Source organism: Engystomops pustulosus, chromosome 7, assembly GCF_040894005.1.
Source record: "Engystomops pustulosus chromosome 7, aEngPut4.maternal, whole genome shotgun sequence".
NCBI classification, from domain to species: Eukaryota; Metazoa; Chordata; class Amphibia; order Anura; family Leptodactylidae; genus Engystomops; species Engystomops pustulosus.
In genome coordinates this window covers 6,261,516-6,278,985 of record NC_092417.1, presented here as the reverse complement: position 1 = coordinate 6,278,985, position 17,470 = coordinate 6,261,516, and the positions used below count along the sequence as shown (strand labels likewise).

At 51.4% G+C, this 17,470-nt stretch overlaps 3 protein-coding genes across 4 annotated transcripts; 1 reads left to right on the top strand and 2 right to left on the bottom strand.

Annotated features, from left to right (window-relative positions):
• Window positions 1-2,358: 2,358 nt before the first annotated feature.
• NIT1 (nitrilase 1) lies at window positions 2,359-9,553 on the bottom strand. Of its 2 annotated transcripts, none has more exons than XM_072114549.1 (6): window positions 9,533-9,553; window positions 3,638-3,889; window positions 3,411-3,514; window positions 3,156-3,289; window positions 2,788-2,913; window positions 2,359-2,721 (listed from the first exon to the last, which is right to left on the bottom strand). In XM_072114549.1, the coding sequence occupies exons 1-6, from the start codon at window positions 9,535-9,537 to the stop codon at window positions 2,452-2,454; spliced, it is 891 nt and encodes a 296-aa protein (XP_071970650.1). In that variant the 5' UTR covers window positions 9,538-9,553; the 3' UTR covers window positions 2,359-2,451. The 2 variants fall into 2 exon arrangements, with proteins under 2 accessions (XP_071970650.1, XP_071970649.1); XM_072114548.1 differs by lacking the exon at window positions 9,533-9,553 and adding an exon at window positions 9,300-9,452.
• On the top strand, window positions 9,343-14,851 carry PFDN2 (prefoldin subunit 2). The gene is made up of 4 exons (XM_072114554.1): window positions 9,343-9,500; window positions 10,489-10,577; window positions 14,307-14,430; window positions 14,509-14,851. Exons 1-4 carry the CDS (start codon window positions 9,462-9,464, stop codon window positions 14,677-14,679), a joined length of 423 nt encoding a protein of 140 aa, XP_071970655.1. The 5' UTR covers window positions 9,343-9,461; the 3' UTR covers window positions 14,680-14,851.
• A 113-nt stretch (window positions 14,852-14,964) lies between these two features.
• On the bottom strand, window positions 14,965-16,984 carry KLHDC9 (kelch domain containing 9). Its single transcript, XM_072114543.1, is given in 5 exon segments — window positions 14,965-15,701; window positions 15,781-15,979; window positions 16,130-16,286; window positions 16,360-16,763; window positions 16,765-16,984. Coding segments are annotated over 5 exon segments (1,026 nt in total). The 5' UTR covers window positions 16,867-16,984; the 3' UTR covers window positions 14,965-15,537.
• Window positions 16,985-17,470: the final 486 nt, after the last annotated feature.

Sequence of the window (17,470 nt, the reverse complement as noted above, 5' to 3'; positions counted from 1 at the left end):
GAGTCTTCCGTGGCTGCAGCTCCATGCACCTGTTCCCAACTGGATGACGGGGGAAATTCTTCGTTGGGAGTCCAGAGTGTCAGTCCCACTGCTTGGTGGCGTCTCTAGCACCCGTCTTGGCCTCCTCTGTGATTCCCAAGTCTTTGAAGGGCCTTCCAACGTGATACCGGGACTTTGCTGATATGCTCTCCAAGAAGTCGGCAGAGACATTGCCGCCACATTGTCCTTTCGACTGCCCTATAGAGCTGATGGCGGTTACCTCTCCTCCCCGGGGTCGGGTGTACCCTCTCTCCGTACCCGAGACTGCTGCCATGTAGGAGTATGTTAAAGAGAACCTGCAGAGAGGGTTTATACCGAAGTCCTCCTCTCCAGCTGGTGCAAGGTTCTTTTTTGTGACCAAGAAGGATGGTTCCCTACGTCCTTGCATTGCTTATCGCGGACTTAACAAGGTCACAGTTAAGAACCGCTACCCTCTGCTGTTGATCACAGAGCTGTTTAAGCGCCTGCGCGGCTCCAAGATTCTCTCCAAGCTGGACCTTCATGGGTGCCTACAACCTCATCCGGATCCGCATGGGTGACGAATGGAAGACAGCATTTAACACCCGAGATGGACATTGCGAGTACCTTGTGATGCCATCTAGACGTTGTAATGCTCCAGCTGTCTTCCAGGAATTCGTCAATAACATCTTCAGAGATCTGGTGTGTCGTGGTCTATCTAGACGACATATTGGTGTTTTCCCCAGACCTTGAGACCCACCAGTTTCAAGTACTGCAAGTTCTTGGCTGTCTACAGGCTAATCGTCTATATGCCAAGCACGAGAAGTCTCAGTTCCACCAACAAAGCCTTCCTTTCTTGTACATAGGAGGCAGTATTATAGTAGTTATATTCTTGTACATAGGGGGCAGTATTATAGTAGTTATATTCTTGTACATAGGGGGCAGTATTATAGTAGTTATATTCTTGTACATAGGGGGCAGTATTATAGTAGTTATATTCTTGTACATAGGGGGCAGTATTATAGTAGTTATATTCTTGTACATAGGGGGCAGTATTATAGTAGTTATATTCTTGTACATAGGGGGCAGTATTATAGTAGTTATATTCTTGTACATAGGGGGCAGTATTATAGTAGTTATATTCTTGTACATAGGGGGCAGTATTATAGTAGTTATATTCCTGTACATAGGGGGCAGTATTATAGTAGTTATATTCCTGTACATAGGGGGCAGTATTATAGTAGTTATATTCCTGTACACAGGGGGCAGTATTATAGTAGTTATATTCTTGTACATAGGGGGCAGTATTATAGTACTGTAGTTATATTCTTGTACATAGGGGGCAGTATTATAGTAGCTATATTCTTGTACATAGAGGGCAGTATTATAGTAGTCATATTCTTGTACATAGGGGGCAGTATTATAGTAGTCATATTCTTGTACATAGGGGGCAGTATTATAGTAGTTATATTCCTGTACATAGGGGGCAGTATTATAGTAGTTATATTCCTGTACATAGGGGGCAGTATTATAGTAGTTATATTCTTGTACATGGGCGGCAGTATTATAGTAGTTATATTCTTGTACATAGGGGGCAGTATTATAGTAGTTATATTCTTGTACATAGGGAGCAGTATTATAGTAGTTATATTCTTGTACATAGGGAGCAGTATTATAGTAGTTATATTCTTGTACATAGGGAGCAGTATTATAGTAGTTATATTCTTGTACATAGGGAGCAGTATTATAGTAGTTATATTCTTGTACATAGGGGGCAGTATTATAGTAGTTATATTCCTGTACATAGGGGGCAGTATTATAGTAGTTATATCCCTGTACATAGGGGGCAGTATTATAGTGGTTATATTCCTGTACATAGGGGGCAGTATTATAGTAGTTATATTCTTGTACATAGGGGCAGTATTATAGTAGTTATATTCTTGTACATAGGGGGCAGTATTATAGTAGTTATATTCTTGTACATAGGGGGCAGTATTATAGTAGTTATATTCCTGTACATAGGGGGCAGTATTATAGTAGTTATATTCTTGTACATAGGGGGCAGTATTATAGTAGTTATATTCCTGTACATAGGGGGCAGTATTATAGTAGTTATATTCTTGTACATAGGGGGCAGTATTATAGTAGTTATATTCTTGTACATAGGGGGCAGTATTATAGTAGTTATATTCCTGTACATAGAGGGCAGTATTATAGTAGTTATATTCCTGTACATAGGGGGCAGTATTATAGTAGTTATATTCTTGTACATAGGGGGCAGTATTATAGTAGTTATACTCTTGGGGGGTCTCTCATCCTTAGATCTGCAGGTTGGATTCCTCCTCTCACTATCTGGAGATGTATCATGAAATCCATTTATTTCTTTCCTCGGTGGTTATTACAATCACGTTGTGTCTATTGTTAGTCGGATCAGCCGTTGTATCGGTTCATCATTCATCCTGGTGTTTTCCTGGTGACCCGGTTGTAGAGGTCGGGGCGGCGGTGCCCCTGCACTGGCATCTCCCTCCGCACTCTCTGTAGATACGGTAGGTTGACCTCGGCATAGCATACGCCCGTCCCCTCCGTACACTGCGCTATGACCGCCCCCCACGGATCCACTATCATGGCGTGGCCATAGGAGGTCCTGCGCGTGTTGTGGGCGCCAGTCTGTGCCGCGGCCACCACGTAGCACTGGTTCTCTATGGCTCGGGCCCTCAGTAACACCTGCAGGGGAAAGCACGTGATGAGTATCACACGTATCTAAGCAATGCAGCGCTCATGAAGACTGACCTCCCAGTGCGCCAGCCCGGTGGGGACGGTGAAGGCCGAGGGGTAGGTGAGGATTTCCGCTCCTTCCCGAGACAACATGGACGAGATCTCTGGAAAACGCAGATCGTAGCAAACTGCGAGTCCCACCTACAGCAGAGAAACATCTGCGTCATCTACCAGGAAGTACTTACCTATCCCTCACAGCTGAAGACTTGTTACAATTGTATGCAGCTCTAAAGAAGACCAGACACGTTACCTGCACCGATACATTGTAACAAACCATAACACACAAGAGGGACAACGGTATCTAGCATAGAGTAGAGACAATTGTAACAAAACCTCAGCTGAGAGAAGTACAATGGTCATGGTAGGGTTGGTGTTTACTTTACCTTCCCCCCCGGGGTGCTGACTGGCGGCACAATCTCCGCTCCGGGGACGGTGAACGCGCTCTCCCGCAGGGTGACGCCGCTCTGAAGGTCCACGTCAAACAGGTGGGTCTTACGGTAGACGGACACGATGTCTCCTGCCCAGAAGACGACACAGAGACCCGTTACATGACCTCCTCTACTCCAGACACAGCCAAAGCTGCATACGGAGCTGCTCTGGATGTGAGTGGAGTAGAAGAGGTGACAGAGGAGTTTTACCTGCGGCATCCAGGATGACATGGGAGTTGGAGATCCTCGGATCCTTGTCCCATTTGGATCCTTTCTCATGGAAACCTCCGAGGGACAACCAGACGCTGCAGTCCCTGACACGGGGAGGAGAATAACACAAGTTTACACCAAAGCCGCTCGTCTTATCTTCTACCCCAGTATTCCTGGGAAGGGATGGTGGTCCCGGCTCCGCCCCTTTCCCTGCTGGCCCCTCTTACCTGGCCAGGCTGCTGTAGCGCTGTATGAGGTCGCCCTGCAGGGTCTCCGCCAGCCTCAGGGTCTCCTCTGTGCTGCTGCCGATGTAATCGAAGGCCTCGGGGAGGAAGACCATGCAGGCGTGGCGGGCAGCGGCCTCCCGCACCAGATGGGAACACGTGGAGAAGTTCTGCTCCTTGTCCGAGGTGGACGTCATCTGACAGACTGCGATGAGCGGCTTCTGCGCCTCCACAGCGGACGCCATCTTCCTGCACCTTCACATATAACACAGCAGCATCTGGAGTTACATAGTACAGAATCCCCCAGCACAGAGCCAGGCAGTGTGAGGGAGCACTTAAAGGGATGGATCATAGTCACACAACCTCTGGAAAGATACATGGTCTCCCCGTGTACTGACACCTTGTGCACAGATATGGGACTAAGGCTACATTTACACGAACGTATGGGGGACGTATATACGGCCGACGTATATACGGCCGATATACGTCCCCCATACACTCCTATGGGCGCACGGCACCCTACGGGAGCGGTACGGTGCAGCACACGTGCGGCACCGTACCGTTCCGTACCCGGGAAAAAGATAGGACCTGTCCTATCTTTTCCCGTAATACGGGGCCGTGCGCCATAGGTTGCTATGGAGAGGGGCGGGGGTGAGCTGCGCTCACCTCCTCCTCCTCTCCCCGTACACTGCCGTTGCCCGCTACGGTACGGTACAGGCGGGCAACGGCAGTGTGAATATAGCCTAAAACTCATCATCGCAGGTCCATAATGTGACATTTATTACTACAAGCACCGCCCCCTACACCATACCTCCCAACCGTCCCGTTTTGGGCGGGACAGTCCCGTTTTTTAACCCTTGTCCCGCCTGCACGGACCGTTAAGTGAAAGTCCCGGTTTTTTTGCGGTTTCACGGATTTTTCCGTCTTGTCCCGCCCCCCCGGGTCCCGCCCCCGAGTCCCGCCCCCGTCCTGCTCAGGATACAGAGAAGCCAGGGGGCGGGGTACAGCGTCCTCCTCCTCTCCAGCTCCCGGGCTGTCTGCTGCAGAGCCGGCACCTCCCCCATCCCCTCCCCTGGGAGGCAGAGCCCTCCCTGTCCTCAGGCTGCCACTTGCAGGCACATGGATGGATGGATGGATGGAGCAGTGCAGAGTGTCATGTTCTCTGCACTGCCCCTGCACAGCAGCCCCAGGGGATCAGCCTCCGTGCAGGCAGGAACTCTCCAGCACTGCTACATCAATAGCTCCCTGCCCCCACCTCCTCCTGCTCCTCACTGAAGTTCGTCTGATGAAGCAGAGCCGAGTGTGTGCAGCTGCTGCAGTGTGATAACAGGTACTCTACAGTGACTGCAGGCAGCAGCTAAAGGGTTAAACACTTTCCTCCATAGACCCCCTGCCCCCATCCCTAACCCCCCCAGTGCCCTTCTATTCTGCTTTTATTGTACCATATACTTAATCCCTTAACCCCTTAAGGACGCAGGGCTTTTCTCTCATTTCTCGCTCTCCAACTTCAAAAATCCATAACTTTTTCATTTTTCCGTGTACAGAGCTGTGTGAGGGCTTATTTTGTGCGTAACAAATTTTACTTTCCCGTAATGTTATTTATTTTAACATGCCGTGTACTGCGAAGCTGCAAAAAATTCCAAATGTGGAAAAATTTTTTTAAAAAACCGCACATGTCACGTTCTTGTGGGCTGAGTTTTTTCGACTTTGACTGGCACTCAAAATAACACCTCAGCTTTATTCTTTGGTTTGGTGCGATCGCGGTGATACCGGATTTATAGGTTTTATTGTGTTTTAATACATTTTCAAAAATTAAACGCATGTGTGCAAAAAAAAAAAAAAAAATTTTTGCCATCTTCTGACGCTAATAACTTTTTCATATTTCGGTGCACGGAGCTGGGGGTGGGGTCATTTTTGGCGAAATGAGCCGACGTTTTCATTGCTACCATTTTGAGGTCTGTGCGACATTTTGATCATTTTTAATTTCATTTTTTATGTGATGTAAAAAGGTGTAAAAGTCGCATTTCGGACATTTGGGCGCCATTTCCCGCCTCGGAGGTCACCGCCGCCCGTAACCGTTTTTATATTTTGATAGATCGGGCATTTTGGGACGCGGCGATACCTAATATGTCTGTGATCTTTACTGTTTATTATGTTTTATATCCGTTCTAGGGAAAGGGAGGTGATTAGAATTTTTAATATTTTATAAATTTTTTTTATTTTTAAAACCTGTTTTTTCTTTTTTTTCCACTATTTCTTAGACCATCTACGGTACATTAACCCTAGATGGTCAGATCGCTCCTACCATATACTGCAATACTTCTGGCTCATTGTAACGAACCTGCAGAAGCCATGTAGCCTCGTGTCAAAAGAAGACCCGAGGCTACCACGGCAAACGATCGCCGCCCCCGATGACGTTCGGGGGCACAGCGATCGTAAAAAAGACTTTGCCGGCGACAATGACCGACTGCGGTTATTAGCGGTGGGGGTTTTCTGCAACATGCAAAACCCCCCACCTTGTATGAAGAAGACTCAGCCCGTGAGCCCTCTTCATACACTCCTTATACTCTCTGCGTCGTAGAGCTACGGCGCAGAGCGTTAAGGGGTTAAAGGGGTTTTCCCACAAATACAAGTTAGGCCCTATCCATAGGACAGGGCTTAACCTGCTGATGTGTGGGGGTTTCAGTGATGTGACCCCCATAGATCATGAAAACAAGGGGTCTGTTGGGGTCCACATAAGGTCCATGTCATCGCTCTATGACGGTAATGGAGCAGAATGGTCATACACGGCCGCCTGCTCCATTACTCTGACGGAACAATTTTTGCGTTTCCATATTTCACTCCCCACTTTCAAAAATCAATAACTTTTTTATTTTTCCACGTACAGAGCTGTGTGCGGCCTGTTTCTGCGTAACAAATTATACTTCCTAGTGACAGTATTAAATATTCCAGGCCCTGTACTGGGAAGCGGGAAGGAAAATATCAAATGTGTTTTTTATGGCTTTCACTGCGCGCTCAATAGGACCCCTCCCCTTTACTGCGCTCCATAGGACCCCTCCCCTTTACTGCGCTCCATAGGACCCCTCCCCTTTACTGCGCTCCATAGGACCCCTCCCCTTTACTGCGCTCCATAGGACCCCTCCCCTTTACTGCGCTCCATAGGACCCCTCCCCTTTACTGCGCTCCATAGGACCCCTCCCCTTTACTGCGCTCCATAGGACCCCTCCCCTTTACTGCGCTCCATAGGACCCCTCCCCTTTACTGCGCTCCATAGGACCCCTCCCCTTTACTGCGACAACGAGCATGTCCCCCCCCTAGACAACGAGGATTTCCCCCCCTAGACAACGAGCATTTCCCCCTGCTAGACAACGAGCATGTCTCCCCCTGACCCCTAGACAACGAGCATGTCCCCCCCCAAGACAACGAGCATGCCCCCCCCCTAGACAACGAGCATGTCCCCCCCCCCAGACAACGAGCATTCCCCCCCCTAGACAACGAGCATGTCTCCCCCCGACTCCTAGACAACGAGCATGTCCCCCCCCTAGACAACTAGCATTCCCCCCCCCCCTAGACAACGAGCATGTCTACCCCTGACCCCTAGACAACGAGCATGTCCTCCCCTGTGGCTGCGTGCCCTTTTTTGTGTGTTTGTGTTATTTTTGTCTTCCAGGACCGTGCCTGCTGTGGACTGCTTCGGATTCGAAGGATTACATCGATGACCGACAGTTCTAACAAATAAAATGGTCAACGAGGGTGTGTCTGCGTTTTTTGTTCAATAAAATTTTCTGAAAACGGTGTGATTATTTATTTTTTTGCGACACTCTTCATAGTTTGCCGTAGTAGTGGTGCCGGCTAGGTGACGGTGCTCATTACTAAGGGCTGGCCTTAGTGTTTGCCTTAATTTTTTTGGCAAATTTACACTAACGCCCATACCATTACCCCGGTACCCACCGCCACCAGGGGTGCCGGGAAGAGCCGGGTACAAACCAGTACCTGACCGTCTATAGATGGTCAGGTGTTGGGGCGGCTGCAGGCTGTTATTGTTGCGCTGGGATAGCCCCCTAACAGTGGCCTATCCCAGCTCAGTAATAGCAGGCTGCTGCTGCTTTTTTGTATCTGGCTGATTTGAACAATAGGGGGCACCCCATGCCGTTTTTCCCCCCCATTTTTTTGTAAAAATGGGGGAAACAGCCTGGGAGCCCCCTTTAAAGGGGGGACCCCACGCATATTTTTGTCAAAAATTTGAAGAAAAAACGGCATGGGGTGCCCCTATTTTTCAAATCAGCCTGATACAAAAAAGCAGCAGCAGCCTGCCATTACTGAGCTGGGATAGGTCACTGTTAGGGGGCTATTCCAGCGCAACAATAACAGCCTGCGGCCGCCCCACTACCTGACCATCTATAGACGGTCAGGTACTGGTTTGTACCCGGCTCTTCCCGGCACCCCTGGTGGCGGTGGGTACCGGGGTAATGGTATGGGCGTTAGTGTGAATTTGCCAAAAAAATTAAGGCAAACACTAAGGCCAGCCCTTAGTAATGAGCACCGTCACCTAGCCGGCACCACTACTACGGCAAACTATGAAGAGTGTCGCAAAAAAATAAATAATCACACCGTTTTCAGAAAATTTTATTGAACAAAAAACGCAGACACACCCTCGTTGACCATTTTATTTGTTAGAACTGTCGGTCATCGATGTAATCCTTCGAATCGGAAGCAGTCCACAGCAGGCACGGTCCTGGAAGACAAAAATAACACAAACACACAAAAAAGGGCACGCAGCCACAGGGGGGGACAGGCTCGTTGTCTAGGTGGGGGACATGCTCGTTGTCTAGGGGGGGGGGACATGCTCGTTGTCTAGGGGGGGACATGGTCGTTGTCTAGGTGGGGGTACATTCTCGTTGTCTAGGTGGGGGTACATGCTCGTTGTCTAGGGGGGGGTACATGCTCGTTGTCTAGGGGGGGGGCATGCTCGTTGTCTAGGGGACATGCTCGTTGTCTAGGGGGGGCATGCTCGTTGTCTAGGGGGGGCATGCTCGTTGTCTGGGGGGGACATGCTCGTTGTCTAGGGGGGGGCATGCTCGTTGTCTGGGGGCGGACATGCCCGTTGTCTGGGGGGGACATGCTCGTTGTCTGGGGGGGACATGCTCGTTGTCTAGGGGGGGGCATGCTCGTTGTCTGGGGGCGGACATGCCCGTTGTCTGGGGGGGACATGCTCGTTGTCTAGGGGGGGACATGCTCGTTGTCTAGGGGAGGACATGCTCGTTGTCTGGGGGGGGCATGCTCGTTGTCTAGGGGAGGACATGCTCGTTGTCTAGGAGGGCATGCTCGTTGTCTAGGGGGAGTGGAATATGCCCCCCAATTATATACATAAATATACATTGGTGCCAGTGGATGCGTTGAAGGTATGAGCAGTGGCGTGGCCAGGGGGTGTGGTTAGGGGGCGTGGCTAGGGTGTGGCTTCTGTGGGTAAAAAAATTTGTCCCTCTTTCTCCTCCACAAAAGTTGGGAGGTATGCCTACACGCATGCCCCGCCTTCTACCTAAAGACTCCACCCACTTGCCCCATTGCACCTCCCCCATATAACTACAAGTCCCAGCACATCTGCCCTGGCACATGGAGACCCTGCAGGCCTTTGAGTCACCACCACAACCCTTACGTCACTCACCAGAGCCGTGCTATGACGTAACCCGTGCGCCCCAGCAGCCGCCCGCAGCCTGACATCCGGCTCCTTCCCTGACTCAAGATGGCGGCGGCGCAGCCGGAAGTCACGTGACGGCGGAGGTTTCCGGGCCGCAGAGCAACGGGCAGCAGCGCGAGGAGAAGGAAGATGGCGTCAGCGGCGGCCAAACAGATAGCGGCGGAGCAGGTGAACCCCACACACCCCAATGTATCACCTACCTCATATCCACCCCGCCACTGTCACGTGTCCCGGGGCTCCGCCCGTCACCCACATGTCTGCATGTCTACAGCCATAATATAACACACAAGAAAATACATGACTGGTGTGTGGGGGTGTGACGTCATATACGGCCGGTGTGTGGGGGTGTGACGTCATATACGGCCGGTGTGTGGGGAGATGTGACGTCATATACGGCCGGTGTGTGGGGATGTGACGTCATATACGGCCGGTGTGTGGGGGTGTGACGTCATATACGGCCGGTGTGTGGGGATGTGACGTCATATACGGCCGGTGTGTGGGGATGTGACGTCATATACGGCCGGTGTGTGGGGAGATGTGACGTTATATACGGCCGGTGTGTGGGGATGTGACGTCATATACGGCCGGTGTGTGGAGAGATGTGACGTCATATACGGCCGGTGTGTGTGGAGATGTGACGTCATATACGGCCGGTGTGTGGGGAGATGTGACGTCATATACGGCCGGTGTGTGGGGAGATGTGACGTCATATACGGCCGGTGTGTGGGGAGATGTGACGTCATATACGGCCGGTGTGTGGGGAGATGTGACGTCATATACGGCCGGTGTGTGTGGGGGTGTGACGTCATATACGGCCGGTGTGTGTGGAGATGTGACGTCATATACGGCCGGTGTGTGGAGAGATGTGACGTCATATACGGCCGGTGTGTGGGGAGATGTGACGTCATATACGGCCGGTGTGTGGAGAGATGTGACGTCATATACGGCCGGTGTGTGTGGATGTGACGTCATATACGGCCGGTGTGTGGGGGTGTGACGTCATATACGGCCGGTGTGTGGGGAGATGTGACGTCATATACGGCCGGTGTGTGGGGAGATGTGACGTCATATACGGCCGGTGTGTGGGGGTGTGACGTCATATACGGCCGGTGTGTGGGGGTGTGACGTCACTGACCCTCTGTGTGTTGCCGTGCAGGTGGTCGCTGGGTTTAATCGCCTCAGGCAGGAGCAGAGAGGTTTGGCCTCCAAGGCGGCGGAACTGGAGATGGAGCTGAATGAGCACACGTGAGTATATGATGTCATCCTGTATCTGTGATGTCATTGGGGACGTATTTTACTTTTAACTTTAGAAGGACCACCCATGTAGCGCTATACGGTATCCGAGCAGAGGAAGGAGCCGACACACCCGCAGATTATTGGAAAGTTACACAACCAACCACTCAGGACACCGCTGCTCTCTAGTGAGGGATAGGCTGTATTCTCAGTGATGGCACCGCTGCTCTCTAGTGATGGATAGGCTGTATTCTCAGTGATGGCACCGCTGCTCTCTAGTGATGGATAGGCTGTATTCTCAGTGATGGCACCGCTGCTCTCTAGTGATGGATAGGCTGTATTCTCAGTGATGGCACCGCTGCTCTCTAGTGATGGATAGGCTGTATTCTCAGTGATGGCACAGCTGCTCTCTAGTGATGGATAGGCTGTATTCTCAGTGATGGCACCGCTGCTCTCTAGTGATGGATAGGCTGTATTCTCAGTGATGGCTCCGCTGCTCTCTAGTGATGGATAGGCTGTATTCTCAGTGATGGCACCGCAACTCTCTAGTGATGGATAGGCTGTATTCTCAGTGATGGCGCCGCTGATCTCTAGTGATGGATAGGCTGTATTCTCAGTGATGGCACCGCTGCACGCTAGTGATGGATAGGCTGTATTCTCAGTGATGGCACCGCTGCTCTCTAGTGATGGATAGGCTGTATTCTCAGTGATGGCACCGCTGCTCTCTAGTGATGGATAGGCTGTATTCTCAGTGATGGCACCGCTGCTCTCTAGTGATGGATAGGCTGTATTCTCAGAGATGGCACCGCTGCTCTCTAGTGATGGATAAGCTGTATTCTCAGTGATGGCACCGCTGCTCTCTAGTGAGGGATAGGCTGTATTCTCAGTGATGGCACCGCTGCTCTCTAGTGATGGATAGGCTGTATTCTCAGTGATGGCTCCGCTGCTCTCTAGTGAGGGATAGGCTGTATTCTCAGTGATGGATAGGCTTCTCTCTAGTGAGGGATAGGCTGTATTCTCAGTGATGGCACCGCTGCTCTCTAGTGATGGGTAGGCTGTATTCTCAGTGATGGCACCGCTGCTCTCTAGTGATGGATAGGCTGTATTCTCAGTGATGGCTCCGCTGCTCTCTAGTGATGGATAGGCTGTATTCTCAGTGATGGCACCGCTGCTCTCTAGTGATGGATAGGCTGTATTCTCAGTGATGGCACCGCTGCTCTCTAGTGATGGATAGGCTGTATTCTCAGTGATGGCGCCGCTGCTCTCTAGTGATGGATAGGCTGTACTCTCAGTGATGGCACCGCTGCTCTCTAGTGATGGATAGGCTGTATTCTTAGTGATGGCACCGCTGCTCTCTAGTGATGGATAGGCTGTATTCTCAGTGATGACACCGCTGCTCTCTAGTGATGGATAGGCTGTATTCTCAGTGATGGCACCGCTGCTCTCTAGTGATGGCACCGCTGCTCTCTAGTGATGGATAGGCTGTATTCTCAGTGATGGCGCCGCTGATCTCTAGTGATGGCACCGCTGCTCTCTAGTGAGGGATAGGCTGTATTCTCAGTGATGGCACCGCTGCTCTCTAGTGAGGGATAGGCTGTATTCTCAGTGATGGCACCGCTGCTCTCTAGTGAGGGATAGGCTGTATTCTCAGTGATGGCACCGCTGCTCTCTAGTGATGGATAGGGTGTATTCTCCGTGATGGCACCGCTGCTCTCTAGTGAGGGATAGGCTGTATTCTCAGTGATGGCGCCGCTGCTCTCTAGTGATGGATAGGCTGTATTCTCAGTGATGTCACTGCTCTCTAGTGAGGGATAGGCTGTATTCTCAGTGATGGCACCGCTGCTCTCTAGTGAGGGATAGGCTGTATTCTCAGTGATGGCACCGCTGCTCTCTAGTGATGGATAGGCTGTATTCTCAGTGATGGCACCGCTGCTCTCTAGTGATGGATAGGCTGTATTCTCAGTGATGGCACCGCTGCTCTCTAGTGATGGATAGGCTGTATTCTCAGTGATGGCACCGCTGCTCTCTAGTAATGGATAGGCTGTATTCTCAGTGATGGCACCTCTGCTCTCTAGTGATGGATAGGCTGTATTCTCAGTGATGGCACCGCTGCTCTCTAGTGATGGATAGGCTGTATTCTCAGTGATGGCACCGCTGCTCTCTAGTGATGGATAGGGTGTATTCTCCGTGATGGCACCGCTGCTCTCTAGTGATGGATAGGCTGTATTCTCAGTGATGTCACTGCTCTCTAGTGAGGGATAGGCTGTATTCTCAGTGATGGCACCGCTGCTCTCTAGTGAGGGATAGGCTGTATTCTCAGTGATGGCACCGCTGCTCTCTAGTGATGGATAGGCTGTATTCTCAGTGATGGCACCGCTGCTCTCTAGTGATGGTTAGGCTGTATTCTCAGTGATGGCACCGCTGCTCTCTAGTGATGGATAGGCTGTATTCTCAGTGATGGCACCGCTGCTCTCTAGTAATGGATAGGCTGTATTCTCAGTGATGGCACCTCTGCTCTCTAGTGATGGATAGGCTGTATTCTCAGTGATGGCACCGCTGCTCTCTAGTGATGGATAGGCTGTATTCTCAGTGATGGCACCGCTGCTCTTTAGTGATGGATAGGTTGTATTCTCAGTGATGGCACCGCTGCTCTCTAGTGATGGATAGGCTGTATTCTCAGTGATGGCACCGCTGCTCTCTAGTGATGGATAGGCTGTATTCTCAGTGATGGCACCGCTGCTCTCTAGTGAGGGATAGGCTGTATTCTCAGTGATGGCACCGCTGCTCTCTAGTGATGGATAGGCTGTATTCTCAGTGATGGCACCGCTGCTCTCTAGTGATGGATAGGGTGTATTCTCCGTGATGGCACCGCTGCTCTCTAGTGATGGATAGGCTGTATTCTCAGTGATGTCACTGCTCTCTAGTGAGGGATAGGCTGTATTCTCAGTGATGACACCGCTGCTCTCTAGTGATGGATAGGCTGTATTATCAGTGATGGCACCGCTGCTCTCTAGTGATGGATAGGCTGTATTCTCAGTGATGGCACCGCTGCTCTCTAGTGATGGATAGGCTGTATTCTCAGCTATGGCACCGCTGCTCTCTAGTGAGAGGCTGTATTCTCAGTGATGTCACCGCTGCTCTCTAGTGATGGATAGGCTGTATTCTCAGTGATGGCGCCGCTGCTCTCTAGTGATGGATAGGCTGTATTCTCAGTGATGGCGCCGCTGCTCTCTAGTGATGGATAGGCTGTATTCTCAGTGATGGCGCCGCTGCTCTCTAGTGATGGATAGGCTGTATTCTCAGTGATGGCGCCGCTGCTCTCTAGTGATGGATAGGCTGTATTCTCAGTGATGGCACCGCTGCTCTCTAGTGATGGATAGGCTGTACTCTCAGTGATGGTACCCCTGCTCTCTAGTGATGGATAGGCTGTATTCTCAGTGATGGCACCGCTGCTCTCTAGTGATGGATAGGCTGTACCCTCAGTGATGGTACCCCTGCTCTCTAGTGATGGATAGGCTGTACTCTCAGTGATGGCACCGCTGCTCTCTAGTGATGGCACCGCTGCTCTCTAGTGATGGATAGGCTGTATTCTCAGTGATGGATAGGCTCTATTCTCAGTGATGGCACCGCTGCTCTCTAGCGAGGGATAGGCTGTATTCTCAGTGATGTCACCGCTGCTCTCTAGTGATGGATAGGCTCTATTCACAGTCATAATTAACCCTGTGTTTCCTGGCCCTGCAGTCTGGTGATTGACACTCTTAAGGAAGTGGATGCGAGCAGGAAGTGCTATCGGATGGTCGGGGGGGTGTTGGTGGAGCGGACAGTGAAGGAAGTTCTCCCTGCACTGGAGAATAATAAGGAGCAGGTAAGAATGGTCTGATTTGTTGTCGTGTGACTTCTGGGACTTGTGGTTCCTCTGCAGCAGTGACGCTTCTCATTACAGATCAATAAGATCATAGAGACGCTGAGCGCGCAGCTGCAGACCAAGGGCCGAGAGCTGAACGAGTATCGGGAGAAGCACAACATCCGCCTCATGGGCGAGGACGACCACAAGCAGCCGCCCAAGGAGAACGGGGGCGGCAAACCCAGCTCTGCCGGGGTCCTGGTGTCCTGAGCCTCCGGAGCGGCCATCTTTATCACTGGTATTTAATGTGGGGGCGGAGCCTGTCGCTCTCTTGTTTCTGGACTGTGCACCATGGAGGGCGGGACATAACACGTGGAGCGGCCGCTTCTTATTTTTATTTTTTTTTGCTTTTTGTTAAATAAAGTTATTTGTTGTTGCGGTTCGTCCGTGTCTGTACCTTACTGTCCTGACCCTATTGCATCTGGATGACCGCAGACCTGGCGACGCCGCGGTCCGATGCTGGAGGTTGGATCCCAAACTGTCCCAGAAAGAGGAGCTTTCTCCACCTCACACAGGATGGACATACGAAGGTGTAGCGGCCACTTCCATGGATGCTGAGATATCAGTCCCGACCTATGACCTGTATAATTCTCTCCATTGTCAGAGAGGAGGAGCTGGAGCGGAGGAGGAGGGGACATGGATAATGCTGTGTCAGAGCAGATGATTATAACACATGCTGCTATCGCTCTGGCTATTGCTGATTGGACTGTTTCAGAGATATTTAGCATAATAAGCCCCTCCTCTGCTCCTCCTCTCTGACAGGTGGAAGCATTAGAACTGTCAGATACTGGGACTGATATCTCCGCAGCTGTAGGGGCTAGAGGGAGCACTCATAGTGTAGCCACCCCTACAGGATGGTCATAGAGGGGCTTAGAGATCGACAAAGTACTAGGGAACCTCCGGTGGAGAATGATGCGTTAAAGGGGCTTTCCCAAACCCACCCACCACCTCGGACCCCACCGATGCCCCCCCTCCCCTGTGGACAGGCTTCTCCCATCGAGGTCTGTGTATAAATCACATGTTATAGATGTCTCGCAGCTTTGCTCGTCCACGAGTCTTTCCCGCTCCTTATAGGAAGTCCAGCACATGGATCTCCGGGCTCGGGGTTCTGCCGTCCGCACCAAACCCCCCCACCAGGTAGAGGCGGTCACTGAGCAGGCAGGTCCGGTGCCCAACTCTCTTGTGTAGGGGATCTGATCCGGGGAAACGGAACCACTTCATTGGGGAGCAGCCTGTAAACAGAGGCAATGATGACCTAGGGGACAAGGAGGTCAGGGGTCACACCATGAATCCTACAATCCGGATACTCACGTGTGTCACAGACATAGAGGTCGTTACAGACGGCATCGCGGCTTCTACCTAGAGCCTCCCCACCGAAAATCACCAGGAACGGGCCAATCACAGAGCAGGAATGGTGCCGCAGGCTCCGGGGAGCTTCATGTTTCGCTGTGTCCGAGGAGACGAGTCGGGACAACTGCTCCACCAGACGAGATCCGGAGGACGTGTCCACCTGGAACATGGAGATGGAAAGTTTGGGTCGGGCGCTCGGAGACAATATAACCAAAACGGGTCGCTGCCCCCTCCCCCTAGGACTACAGTCCCCATGAATACAGAAACCCCCCCCCCCCCCCGGTACCGTCCATTATGCCATGTTTAGTACCTGGACCTTTTCCGTCTTCCAGTACCCGACCAGGTCCTCAGAACCGGACTCTCGCCCTCCCAGTACATAGAGAGACCACCCATGTCCTCTGGTGGTCTTTAGGAGGGCGGCGGAGTGTCCGGAGCGGGACGCTGTGCGGGATTCCTCCTCTTTGTACCTGTGTATCACACGCACCGTCAGCTTTGTGTCGGGTATAAGTCGGGTACAGGTGGTGCCCCAGTAATACTTGCCGGTAGGTCCTGTCGCTGGCGTTGACCTGTAGGGTGTAGACACTGGCGTAGCGTCTCTGTGTGCGGACTCCTCCTTCGCGGCCCACCACGCACAGCTCTCGCTGGGATATCTTGGTGCAGGTGTGACTGCTGAGTCCGGCCGGGGGGGTACCGCCCCGATGTTCTGCCCAGGGGGCCCACTCTGCCGTCTCTGTGTCGTAGCTGAAGACTGAAGATGTTCTGTGGGCGCCGTCCCATCCCCCGACCACACACAGACACTTGTTATTGAGCTCGGCCGCGTCGTGGTGACTTCTCCTGAACAGACCCCCTGGAGCGCCGCTCTCCACTGTTTTCTGCTCCGGGTCGTAGGTCACAATGTCATCCAGAGGAGGCTCTTTGGGGTCAGCAGATATCACCCCCCCCGTATAGGTACAGCTTGCCCCCTATGGCTGTACACGTGTGGTAGGATCGGGCAAAGCGCACGTCATGAGCCACCGGCGTCCAGGTCCACAGACATCCAACAGACATGACAGCTGGAAAGTGACCGAGCAGAGACAAGTCAAGAACATAGGAGGTCACTCACTGCCAGAGAACAGGGAGAAACACCAAGGGTTCAGGAGTCACATGTCATGAAACATTTCACACTATCAGGACAGGAGGAAGAAACTGACTAAAAAAATAGTCCTCTCAGTGATCCCTACTATGACACATCCACTCAGTGATCCCTACTAATACACATCCACTCAGTGATCCCTACTAATACACATCCACTCAGTGATCCCTACTAATACACATCCACTCAGTGATCCCTACTAATACACATCCTCTCAGTGATCCTTACTATGACACATCCACTCAGTAATCCCTACTGTGACACATCCACTCAGTGATCCCTACTAATACACATCCACTCATTGATCCCTACTAAGACACATCCACTCAGTGATCTCTACTATGACTCATCCACTCAGGGATCCCTGCTAATACACATCCACTCGTTGATCCCTACTGAAAAATATCCGCTGAGTAATGCCTTCTTATACACATCCTCTCAGTGATCACTGCTGAAACACATGCACTAAGTAATCCCTACTAAGACACATTAGTTGAGTAATCCCTACTAAAACACATC